The 12,170-nt window shown below is 49.4% G+C and overlaps 2 protein-coding genes across 4 annotated transcripts in view; both read left to right on the top strand.

The window, feature by feature from the left end:
* The window catches only part of LOC119383606 (60S ribosomal protein L19), a 310,809-nt gene that overhangs the window by 204,529 nt on the left and 94,110 nt on the right, over positions 1-12,170 (top strand). The gene's annotated exons all lie outside the window — the stretch shown is intronic.
* Positions 1-12,170, top strand: part of LOC119383607 (uncharacterized) — a 169,815-nt gene that overhangs the window by 154,350 nt on the left and 3,295 nt on the right. For both annotated transcript variants that reach the window (XM_037651857.2, XM_037651856.2), the window contains exons 6-12: positions 5,324-5,391; positions 5,579-5,748; positions 6,712-6,774; positions 7,605-7,964; positions 8,608-8,790; positions 9,356-9,463; positions 11,746-11,862. In XM_037651857.2, coding sequence (XP_037507785.1) covers positions 5,324-5,391; positions 5,579-5,748; positions 6,712-6,774; positions 7,605-7,964; positions 8,608-8,790; positions 9,356-9,463; positions 11,746-11,862 — 1,069 coding nt within the window. The remainder of the gene's footprint in view (positions 1-5,323; positions 5,392-5,578; positions 5,749-6,711; positions 6,775-7,604; positions 7,965-8,607; positions 8,791-9,355; positions 9,464-11,745; positions 11,863-12,170) is intronic.

Genomic DNA, 12,170 nt, shown 5'->3' with positions numbered 1-12,170 from the left:
GCCATTTCTTTTCCCTTTTTTTTCTTTTTTTTTTCTAAGGACAGACCCGCGTCGCGCCGATGTGCCCTTCGCATGAAGCAATACACATGGGTCCCTGCTTACCCGCTAACAACTCTGATCGTCGCATGCATGTGCAATGTCTTGAAAATAGAGTAAACGTCGACGGAGCCGTGAGTGCAAAAGCAGCCGCGGTTTCAACACGGGTTTGAACCGTGGGTCACGCCATGACCCACGGTTCAAACACATTGTTGCCGTGACAATCCTTATCCACGAGTGCGCGTCGCTGAACGGCACGTGCGGCAGGTAGTTATATGGGAGAGCGGTAACAGCAGAACGGTAACTATGCAAATGTACCTCGTTGGGCTTAACCATTACGAGACCACATTAAACGTGGGATCGTTCCACAAGATCTCCTCTTACTAATGGTTATGAATATATGCGGTGCACGTGTGCGCAGCGTCGTCGATCCGTTCCCGGCGAAAACGTTTCATTGTCATTCGAGGAGCCCAAATTGAGCGACAAAAGGCTGAACAGTAGCGTCTCATTGTCATAGGCAAGTACCCGTGTAATATACTTCGGGGACTTCTTTTCTCTTTTACGCTCATTAAATTTACAAACGCAGGATGCTGATGATACTGCGGAGCCGCATAATACAGTTCTATTGACCAAAGGCACTTCGATCATGCATGTCTCAAAAGACACTGAGGACGTCGATATTACCCGGCGCAGTCTGTTCTTCCTAGGTAGTGTTGCATGCGTACGCAGTTGTAAATACACACTGTACAAAAATTACTGTCACAGCCCGCGGGCTATAACCTCAGCTCAAAATTTATTGCGCGTGTTGTTGCAAGGACCTCGAAACATTCGAGGCGCATGTACCACGCTTACAGTATGCCTATTTTGCTTTGTAGAATGACTGTGTACCACCAGTCATATAATATACGCAGGGGTGGCTCCAGCAGGAGGGGCACACCCCTCCCCCCTCCCTTTCCTACCAAAGGAACTCGTCGTGGTTTCGGTTTTTTTCTAACGCCGCAGGATATCAGCGAATCTGAGGGCTGGTTCCCGTCGTCGGTGGGCAACAGCGCTTGGCCCACGCCGTGTGTTTTCACGTAGAAGTGGTCGTAGTTGTCGATAACCACCACGTGCTGGTGTCGTAGGTCGGCAGTCTCTCTCCCATTCCATTAGCGGAAGATCGAACTTGGACGACGACAGGCATGCGACATGACCGCAGGGCCCCGTGACATCACGAGGACACGGACAGTCGTATGCGCGGGTCGCGTCTTTTGTCGTTTGTCCGCGACGTCGAATGCGAGGGCTAAAAAATGGCTATCCCGCCCAACCGCACCGGACATGCTTATTACACACCGACCGCGGTCCTCCTGTCGCGTTTCCTGCGTTGGTCGCAGATAGGTTGCCCAATGCATGGGAGGTATATGTATAGCCTACAGCACTTATACTCTGACGAATTATGCTCGTTTAGAAATCGACTGCTTTCTCGGTTCTCTGCGCTGTCTCTTTCTCAGCGTTCACTTTCTGTTTTTTTTTTCGTCACGCTGCTGGACGTCGCTTGGGAAGCAACGCGGTGACATCGCCCTTTTTGTCGCGTTCCCAGTCCTACATAATGACACAGTCGTTGTTTCGTGGGGACAGAGAAAGCCTGCGGTGTTTGTGTGCCGCAGACAAAAGAAGTAAGAGCAATAGCTTCGACCAACGATGCCCGCTTTCGGACGACGCCAGAACAAACTACGTACCGTCCTGCCCTGAGGTTCGGCTGCCCGTATATTATGAAAAAAAAAAACTGCAAAAGATTGACCGAGCGATCAAGAACTACCACGTCACTGCGCTCGGGGTTTCACCTCATCATAATTTTTTGTAAGTTCCAGTTCTGACTATGCTATAGTTCGTGCAAGCGCCGCAAAGCGAAATAAATAAACAAGACCTTGGGCGTTACGCCATGTGTGAATTGCATCATCTGTTGCGCCGAAGTTGGTGGGTCATCACGCGCGAAATTCCGAAAGACCGGTCACACAGGCGCGCGAGCGTAGATCGAGAAACGCGCGTTACAGAAGCAACGGAGAGTCATTGCAGACGTGAATTGCGTACGAGACCTATTCCTTAATAAAATATGAATAGGCATGAAAACAAGAGTTTCGCATTAAATAAAGGCCAGTAGCATTCCAGATAGCGACTTGATTTTTGGTTTTATTATATATTTATTATATATATATATATATATATATATATATATATATATATATATATATATATATATATATATATATATATATATATATATATATATATATATATATATATACTTAAATGCCTGCCGACGAGGACACTGCTCGCGCAGAAATGTAACTTCATCGCAAATTACCTGTTTGCAGTGCACTCTTGTCTTTTCAGTAGTTCAGTATCAAACAACCTCAGCTCTAGATTTCCGCAAGCCGAGTGACACGGAGAAAACTGGCCTCGGCACACAACGTCGTCGAATGCGGCCCGAACTGCTCCGTCGAGCCATTTATTCGCCATTTGCGGATCTGTCGTGCGCGGAAATAGAAGAGAAAGCCGCGGCGCGGCACCGCAAGAGAGAACTCGTGCATACACACACGGGGTGGGTGCGTCGTTCGGACTCCATAATAAGGCTTCTCGCTCGAAAAAAAAAAAGAAAGAAGCGAACGTTTTCTCCGGGAGGCGCGGTGACGCGGGCCGCACCAAAGAATGGCACCAAATAAACTCCCGGCCCGTGCGACAAAAGGCGAGAAAATAAAAGGAGCTTTTTTTTTTTCTTCTTCTTCTTCCGTGCACCCCCCGTCCGTCGGACGGAGAATCGGCGACGCGGAAGCACAAAGGAGTCGACGGTGGGCGAAGAAGCGAAGACGATGCCGCAGTCACAGCGCTGCCACGGCAGTTCATGCGGCGAGACCCCCTGCCCGAGAAAGACAGGACTCTTCCACGGTTCAGGGCGCTTTGCTTTCGTTTTCGACCCCGTTTTCGTTTCCTTTTTTTCTATGATTAGAGGAGAGCGAGAGAACTTTCAATCTTATTCCGAAGAAACTGTAAGCCCCCAACGTTTCTTGCAAAGTCCCCGGTTCTTGGCGTTTTCGTTCGCTTCGCTTCCACGTGCTGCTCTACAGTGAAAGGTGGAGAGGGAGATGAGGCGCTTGTCACACCCCCTTCAAGGCGCGGGGAGGGGTGAGGGACACGGGTGGAGGGGTGTGTAAAGGGTGAGGGGGGGGCAAGGGATGGTCTTCTTGGGAGCCCGTGCGCGGAGTTTGCGTTGCCGCACGGTTCGGACCGGCAAAACTGCAGCCCTGCCGTGCATGGGCGCGTGTGTTTGCCGGCTCCAGAGAGAGAGAAAGGGGTGAGGGAAAGAGACACACAAACACGAACGCTGCCGCAGCAACAACAGAGTCCCGGCGCGGCATCCATTCAGGCGCCGCGCATACAACAGGGGCGTTCGCCGTCGTTGTATGTTCTGCTGCAGAATACGCGAAGCAGAAGGGAATGCGAAAGCAAAGGGCGGTCAGCACAAGAAGTCGAGGCGCTGGAAAGAAGCGGCGGAAGTAGCCGCTTCGAGAAAAGCAGTTCGCTAGGGGCGTGGGTCCTTCGGAGAAGAAGAGTGAGTGAGGGCTCGAGGGGGGAGGGGGTACGCACAATAATCCGCTTCAAATCGTCGTTTCAAACGAATGCGTCCCGGGCGCTGCGTTCGTGCGTGCGTCCGGCTCCGACGTGTAGCCGCCGCTTTCACTCCCCTTTCTGTGATTCTTTCTCGACTACATATACAGCGCGCGGGTCGCTGCAGGCTACAGCAACGACCGCAAGCAACATCGACTAAGCTGTATCTGCGCGTCCCTTGGCAAATCGGAACAGACTCGAACTCTTTCTCTTTTCTTTTTTCTGACCAGCGGGACACCGACCTCCCTCCCACCGAGAATAGCAAAACGATGAGGTCCTTAGTGGCGCCGAAGCACAGTCCTGACTGAGCCGGCGCTACAGGCTAGGCATAATAGCTGCGCCCCTGGGGCTAGCAAGCACGGCGCCTGACGATATGGAGGGGGGGGGGGGGGGGAGAGACACAAGTTTGCTTTCAAAACGTGCCCTGGGCGTACGCAGCCCGCCTGCGGCGCAACTCGGGAAGATATTAAACCGCAGCGACGAAGCGAAAGAATGAACGGAGCAGCACGCCCGAGCGGAAAAGAAAAAAAAGAGAGAGTCGAGAATCGGCTCTAAACGTCGCGCTTGTTCGTGACGAGCGGCGTGTGCGACAGAAAAACCGCTGGCAAATCGTGCGGAAGAGAATAAAAACGAGGCCGGAAAGCACGACTTTCATCCACCCGACCCCCACCTGCTCGAGTGGGATCTGAAGTGGACCTAAATGAAGAGAGTCCGCGCCGGACGAACGATGATGTTGACGAAGAAGGCACGGACGACTTGACGAGGCGTACGTCCGAGTCGAGATGACAACCGCGCGCGTAGTGTATTGTGAATCGGCGCTTTTTGAATGACAAGTATATATAAGCGAGAAGCGGCGGGTTTGCTCTCGGTTCGTGCGTGACCTCGGTGGTGCTCCTCTCAAGGACGTGACTTCTATCGAGACTTGCCACGTGTCGTCCTTTTCAGCGTTGACCGCGTGTCCCGGGAAACATCTCTGCGTTTTTATGACGTGCGTCCGTGCAGAAATAAATGTATTGAAGAGTATGATGAACTCGAGCTTCTGAAGACATGGTCGTTTCGTCAGTTCTAAAAAAAAAAAAAAAAAAGATTATGAGTGAAATAGTAAAACATAAGTTTAGTACTTCAGCCTACCGTAAATGCGCGTTCGCTTCGGTGCATGGTGTCATGAATTAGCATACTGTATACCCCTCCGCTGTGTACCGAGCATCGCTGAGTGACATTTCCGATTCGCTGCGCTGTACTGCCCATGCCCGTGTGATGCGTGATATCTTCTAGCAAAGTCTGAACACAGCTTTCGAAATCGCAGCAGGCGCTCGGATGCTGTGTAGTTTCAATCGTTTTTGTCCAATTGTTGTTAACGAAATTGTGAACTTCTGCTTCGCGGACTTTGTGCTTCATTACATAAAACTTTATGCTTCATTACATTACTACATAAAACTGCCAGGTGCTGCAAATATGTGTTTCTTTTGAACTGAGATAGCACAGACCAACGTTGGATGAGTGATGGTTTATGTCGAGCAGGATTGGTTAATGTTCGCTAAATTATTGCTGATGTTGGCTATGTGCTATAACAGTAACGTTGTAGCAATAACCTGTGTTTTCATTCCACCTAAAATTTTCTCTCTCTCTCTCTCGTTTACAGCTAGACGAGCTATTCTACTTAGGACCCTTATCACAAGACTACAACATGACGCAAGTTATAGAATTCAGGTGAGTTCCATTTCTTTTGTTTTCTATACAACTTGTTTCTTTTCGTCCATCTGTGCTTATCGTCGAATGCGACGCGCGAACGTGTACAACTTTCATGTCACGTATAGCAGTGTGGAAAAAGGCACGCAGTCCCGTTCTCAATCGACGTTTCTCTTCTTCTCTTTTCTCCCAATTTCATGGAAAACAGCGCGAGTGACAGTAGCAGCATCGGCGTCAGCTGCCGCATCGTGCTCAACCAGCCACTGTCGAACGCGGCGCACCACGTCGGTCTGGCGTTCATCCAGGTGCTCGAACAAGGACACGGAATCCTTCCCGCAGGGAACCTCCGCGTCGACATCCGATCCTTGCACTTCACGAGTGAGTACACAAGCTGGCATTTGCTTTGCGGGACGTTGCTTGTCTCTGCGATTAAAAAGATTCAGCAATGTCCATTGCCTAATTAGGCTGTCTCTTATGTGAGTTGCACCCATCGTTTCAAGGGCCACATCTGATTTCCAATAATCCAGATACGGAGCGAACTTTTCAAACCCGATTGGCTCCTTTTTTTTCTTTTTCGCAGTTGCTCACAACTTGCTCCAGGAATTCAGTGCTCGCACGTAAAACGTTGGGGTACTCAAATGCCTCACAGCTTGCGTTTTGCAGCCTGTCTACGTCTAACGCTCAAAATATGGCTTTTTTTTTTTTGCGAGCAATAATTCTCTAGCATACATAATTTGCGACACGTCACGTTCTTGTGTAGAAAGTTGAAAAGGTATCCGTCAAAGCGGGCTTCCCCACAAGCGTAGGCTTTATGAGAGGAAGCCCATCATCCTTCGCACTCGTTTATATTACTGTTCGCCGTCCGTAGAACTTAATAAACAAGTGTAACGGGCTAGTTGGTATAGATCCATCTTCGTAAGAAGCGCAAAACCACACACAGGGACAGCTAGAAAGAAAGACACTACACAAGCGCTTGTGTAGTGTCTTTCTTTCTAGCTGTCCCTGTGTGTGGTTTTGCGCTTCTTACGAAGATGGATCCGTAGAACCACTTGCGTGTGTGTGCGAGTGGTTGAGATAGTTGCCATTGTTAATTATAAGTAATCTGAAAGAGAAGCCAAGCGTGCATTATCCGTGACGCTTCACCTTGATGTTACTTGTGGAGTTGAACTTCAAAATTGTGTTTCTTTATTTGGACTTCAGGCTCATCCCGATCTTCATGGTACATCACAAGCAGTTCGCGTATATTTGCAGCACTGTATGACAACTCTTCTTTATAAGCTGCTACTTGGGGTTCACTATGCAAGCTTACACGTCTTCTTTTTTTTTTTACTTTTTTCCCAGACGTCAAGCCTGGCGCTGTTCCTCCTCCAGTCATGGTGACACATGGGCCATCCTACTTCGACGGTAAGAACCCTGTCTCTGAAGATCTCCGTACCGCGAGTTTACGAAACGGCAGTCGCGAAAGAGTTAAAGGGACACTAAAGAGAAATAATGAATAGGTTTAAATCGATAAATTGTGCTCTGAGAACTCGTTATTAAATTGTGCTCTGAGAATGTCGTTAATGTCGCCATCATAGGTTTACCAATAGAGGAGAAAATCAAGTTCAAAGTTTCATTTTTAAGTTTCACGCCGAAATCTCCCCGCGTGACGTCACGGATTTCGAAGTGTATTTTATCGTATTTTGGCGCCATTGGCTCAACAAAATTACCCAAAACTTAGTATGTTAAGTCTATGGCCCCCTCAGAGGACAATGCACTTCATTTTTACCGATTAGGAGCTACGTAGTCCCTAGTAGGCGCCGTCAAAACATGTGACGTCACGGCGAATGGTGCGGAAACTTCAAGGTGGCGTCGCCACCCACATTTTGTTTATGCGCGTTTTCTCGCTTACTAAGCGTCTTCTCGCAGTAAGCGTGGCGTTTTTGGTATCGTGAAAGAGTACTCTACTAATATGAGAAAAATCGCCTAGCTCTTTAGTGTCCCTTTAAACTTTGCGACAAGCGCGTGGTAGTGAAATCAGTGGAACGAAGTTCTACTGATTCCTACTAGTATACCTTAACCCTAATGTGGTTCGCTATAGTATAGTAATGCTGCTATAGTATAGTATAATATACGAGTAGTATAGTAACGCTGATATTAGTATAGTGATGATATAGTATAGTAACGCTGCTATATAGTAATGGATCAATGCCGGCATACATGGTTCTGACTGAAGCCTCTCGTTATGCTCGCAGCTGCCTGGTCCCCGTGGTCTCCGTGGAGCGACTGCACGGGCCACGACGGCCAGTGCAACCCGAATCGGCTGCGGTCGCGACGCCGCGAGTGCCGCTCGCACTACGGACGCGGCAGCCTGTTGCCCGACAACCTGGCCTGCCTCGAACAGGGCGGCAAGGAGGTCGAGTTCAAAAGCTGCCTCTGCCCGACCAGGGCGCCGCCACCCACGACCACGACGGACGCCGCGACCTCGGAGGACGGGGACGACGACGGCGACGAGGGCGACTCGGAGACCGAGAGCGCGACCGCGGCGCCACCGTCCACGACGCGCGAGAAGGCGACGGCGGACACGGCTTCGCAGCCATCGATGCCCGATGACTGTGAGTGGATGCTTCGAACCTCGACGATTGCCTTTGTTCTTAGTGTAGATACCGCCGCGGTGCGCTGTGAACCTCAGAAGGTTGTTGCATGGCCGCGGTGATGGGACTGTCGCTTAAATGTAACTACCTGTAATATGGTTGGTTTCGTGCTGCAATTCTACCCCCTAGTAAGCGCTGGTAAGTGTCGATCGTGACGCATTACTTCTTCACCTCTCATACACGGCGGCACCGCCCCGCCTACCTACACCGCCAGCCAGGACCGTAGCCGGAGGGGGGGGGGTCTAGCCCCCCCCCCCCCCTCGATATTTTGGTGAAGTAGGTGTTTTGACCAAAAATACATATGAAAAAATAGGTGTTTTTCTCGTGCGAGAGAGAATGTGTGAAAGATATAAGGCGCGTTCGTGAAGTGTCCAGCACTGTGCTAAGGTTGCTTAGTCGGTTAAGCGTCGCGCGTTTACCGACGCGGCCGCAAGGTCGTGGGTTCGATTCCCAGCGGTGGATCTTTTTCTTTGTTTTTTCTTTCTCACCCGTTGGCGTCCATTTTATCAACGTCATAACCGTAACGGAAGTACTTGGTGGACCTCGGCATAAAACACTTTCGTGTTAAAAAGAAAACTAGAGCACTTGTGATTGCTGCTTGCAGGGAGGCCGTGCCACCAGTGCCAGCCGGGCGAGATATGCTTCATGAACGGCGAGGAGACCAAGCCGCACTGCGTGATGCCTAAGGACCCCAACGATCCCCGGGGATGCGGCGGATGGTGCTCGGGACCCAACGAGCTGTGCCAACGGCTTGAGAACAACACCGTGCATTGCGTCGACGAGTCTGGTGAGCGCGGCTTGGGAGATAATTTTCAAGCATATGTCTCACGACCATGTTCCGTGTCAGTCGAGACTGTGGCATGGATTGTTTCTAATGAACGCATCTCGCGTCTCTTGTTCGTCTATTGATGCTGACTAGCGCGATCACATAATTCTAATCTATTGGCGTTTGCCTGCTTTCTGGATCTTCGCAACAGGCGTTACGACCGCAAGCGAGGATAAAGGTTGAACTGTTGTGCAATACGGCAGAGCTGCTAGGCATGGTGTTATCGCGCAGCTAAGCCTTTGTCGACATCTGCCGCTATTCAGCGTTTGGAGTTATGCGCCGCGAAATTCTGTCTCGTCAGTAGGGCGTGTAGTCCAGGCCCGTAGGCACGGAGGGGGGGGGGGTGGCCCTAGGGCGCCGACCCCCTCCCCCCCACCGAAATTTTGGTGAAATTCCTGTCTACGGGCTTGGTGTAGTCATTTCAATTTCTAGATTCCCTTACATGCCTGAACTCGGTACAAGTTTTCAGAGCTTACACTGTGTTTGTTCGACAATGACCAAATGTTTGCCTTCTTCGCTATTTCAGAGTGCCTCCACGACGAGTGGCGCTGCAAGAACGGTCTCTGCATCCCCGAACAACGCCGCTGCGACGGGCACTTCAACTGCTACGACATGACGGACGAGTACAACTGCGGTGAGTAAAGCTGGTGTGACCTATAATTAAGTACTGTATGCGCATAACAACCAAAGTGGCCTTTTTCCCGAGCATCATTACGGTGACCCACACAAAATGGCTGACCTCACGCGCTCGCCTTGTGGCACCGCTGAGCTGAGCATAGGCGTGCGCACAGGGGGGGCGGCCGCCCCCCCTAATCACCTAAGAGGGGCGGAGAGCGCGAAATCTGCCCCGTACATTGACCCTTCTATAGTCGGAATAACTTAAAGGCGGATGAGCACAAGCCTGCACCAATGGGTGCGCACTCGGGACTGACGTCATGAGCGGGACGGCCGGTGGCTCCGCCTTCGGAGAACATCGGCGCGCGCATGAGCGGGACAATTTCTTTAGTCGCGGAGGCAATCGGCTGCCGCGCTTCAGTCGTCTGGGTGGGGCCTCTCCTGCCTTATAAAGTTGTATCCGACTATAGTCACCTAAGAGGGTAGTCACCTAAGAGGGGGGGGGGGTCGCTTCGATGAACCTTTGCCTCCCCTGATGGGGAATCCTGCGCACGCCTATGGAGCTGAGGTAGAGTGCACCAGAATATTTACGAGTTTTATTGTACTCCTAGCCGAGGGAAGGCTATATTAGAGGGGATTTAGTAGAAAAGAGGCAGTCACCAGCTAGTTCGCTCATACTTTATATTTCTACTACTAGGGCGATGTCCGCCATCTTGTGTGGGTTGAACGTGCCCGGAAGAACAGAGTTGAAAATTTGGCTTATGCGTAAAGCATTGTTAAAGGGGCCCTCCAACACTTTTTTTGAAGCGCCTACATCGCTGGTGACCGCATCAACGCGTAGTGGCACTCGCCAGAACTATTGCGCGCGGAAATGACGAATATGAGCGCTGGCCTGTGATTGGATAAATGTAACGTTAGAAGTAATAACGGCGTTGTGTCACAAAAGGGGTTATTATTGGGTTTAGTTTTTCTTTAGCATGCTTTTTTCACTGAACACGAACTAGATGAACGATCTTAGACTTCTTCAGCTTAGACTGCAGCGCCCGGCAAAGAATGCGCTGAATGCCATGGCGCTGGAGGAAATGCACTGGGGACGCTCCAGGCGCCGTTGTTTGAAGAAACTGAAGGGAAAAAATTGTAAAAGCGTTGATATAGACGTCATTGCAACAAGAAAGATGACTACAAAACATGAGAGAGGCGTTCGCGATCTGCCTCGTTTCGCACGAGCAGTTCACTCTTAATGCACCACATTGTTTGTTGCTATCACAACGGCGTCATTATTACGTTGGAAAGAACGGGCAACATTGCATACAAGCTTCTTGTACGTAGGATTTTTCAGTTCATTTCATTGGGGCGCCATCCAACGTCACAGGGAGAGTGAAACGTGGTCAGGTGACCTCGTGAAAATCGAGTTGAGGGTAGTTCTCCATTTTATTGTATTTTGAGCGGTCTAGGCTGAATAACTTCGGACTGCGTGCCCCTATCGCTGCCGTTCTTGCTGCATTAATCTCTTCAGTCTACGCAATGAGGTCTGGAAAAGTGTTACGAGGGTCCCTTTAAGGAGGCAGCGTGTTAACGGAATACAATAAAAATAAGAAAAAAGGTCTACTGCTTTTGTGTGTGTGTGCAGGGGGGTGGGTGGGTTGCAGGTTCTCTCTTTGCCGGCGTCATGTTAAATCTCGCATATGCAGGTGGTTCAAATATACCAAAACCTATGCTTAGTATTTAGCGTGGTCTTCTGTTACAAGTTGATTTCGTTAAATAAGCTAGAAAAGTGAAGATGTAAACAGAAAGCAGTCGGTGCAAATCTCATATTTCGCATACGGTGGCTCCACCTTTTACTCATGCTTAACGCAGTAAAGTTAGCTTCTGGAAACCGAAACTATGGAGAGTGCGAGATGGAGAAAAACAACTTCATTGCAGTGAAAAAAACATTTTTCTTTTTCACAAATAGTGAGATTGAGAATATTTCCGCCATTAGGCGAGAACTGTGGCCTTCACACATTCATGTGTAGACAGAAAAGCACTCATACTTGTGACAATGTAGCTAGCCCGACACCACACACTTGTTTGTCACTCCTGCTTTTTAAGAAATTATGTTCATATACTGCATTTTGATGGGGGCAAATTTCAGAAACTCTCGTGTAGTTCGATTGAGATTCACATTCATGTAGGTTATGGCACACAATACCACTGATTTAGTATTTTTGTGTTTAAGGTACTTTCATTTACTTTAATTTAATTTGCTGCAGTATGTCTTGAAGAAACATGTCTTTAATGCGTAAATTGTCCTTGTTGCAGAATGTGGAAGTGACGGATTTCACTGTAGTAACAACACCTCGTGCCTGCCACTCGATCGCCGCTGTAATGGATTTGTTGACTGCTGGGATGGAAGCGACGAGGCCAATTGCACAGCTCGTAAGTATACTCTATACTAATAACACACTGTGCGCAGCACTTTATAATTGGCTACCTGAAACCATGGCTCAAGAAACTGTAATGTCAATATTCATGAAGTCTCTGCTTCACAGTCCAATAAAGTAAATTAGAATGGTCTCAGCTAATATTCAGCCATACCAGGGTGCAGTAAAGAGTGTCCCCCAACTGCACTGCTTCAGCTCATTTCAATGCACGCATTTCACAATGCACAGAGTAGACGCTTGGCTCAAAACGATAAAATACAGCATAGAATTACTCGCTGAGTGCTTCGCATGAAACCGATTCCC

The sequence above is a fragment of the Rhipicephalus sanguineus genome, chromosome 2 (genome assembly GCF_013339695.2).
Source record: "Rhipicephalus sanguineus isolate Rsan-2018 chromosome 2, BIME_Rsan_1.4, whole genome shotgun sequence".
In the NCBI taxonomy this organism is placed as follows: domain Eukaryota; kingdom Metazoa; phylum Arthropoda; class Arachnida; order Ixodida; family Ixodidae; genus Rhipicephalus; species Rhipicephalus sanguineus.
This window is presented reverse-complemented; position numbering and strand designations above follow the sequence as displayed.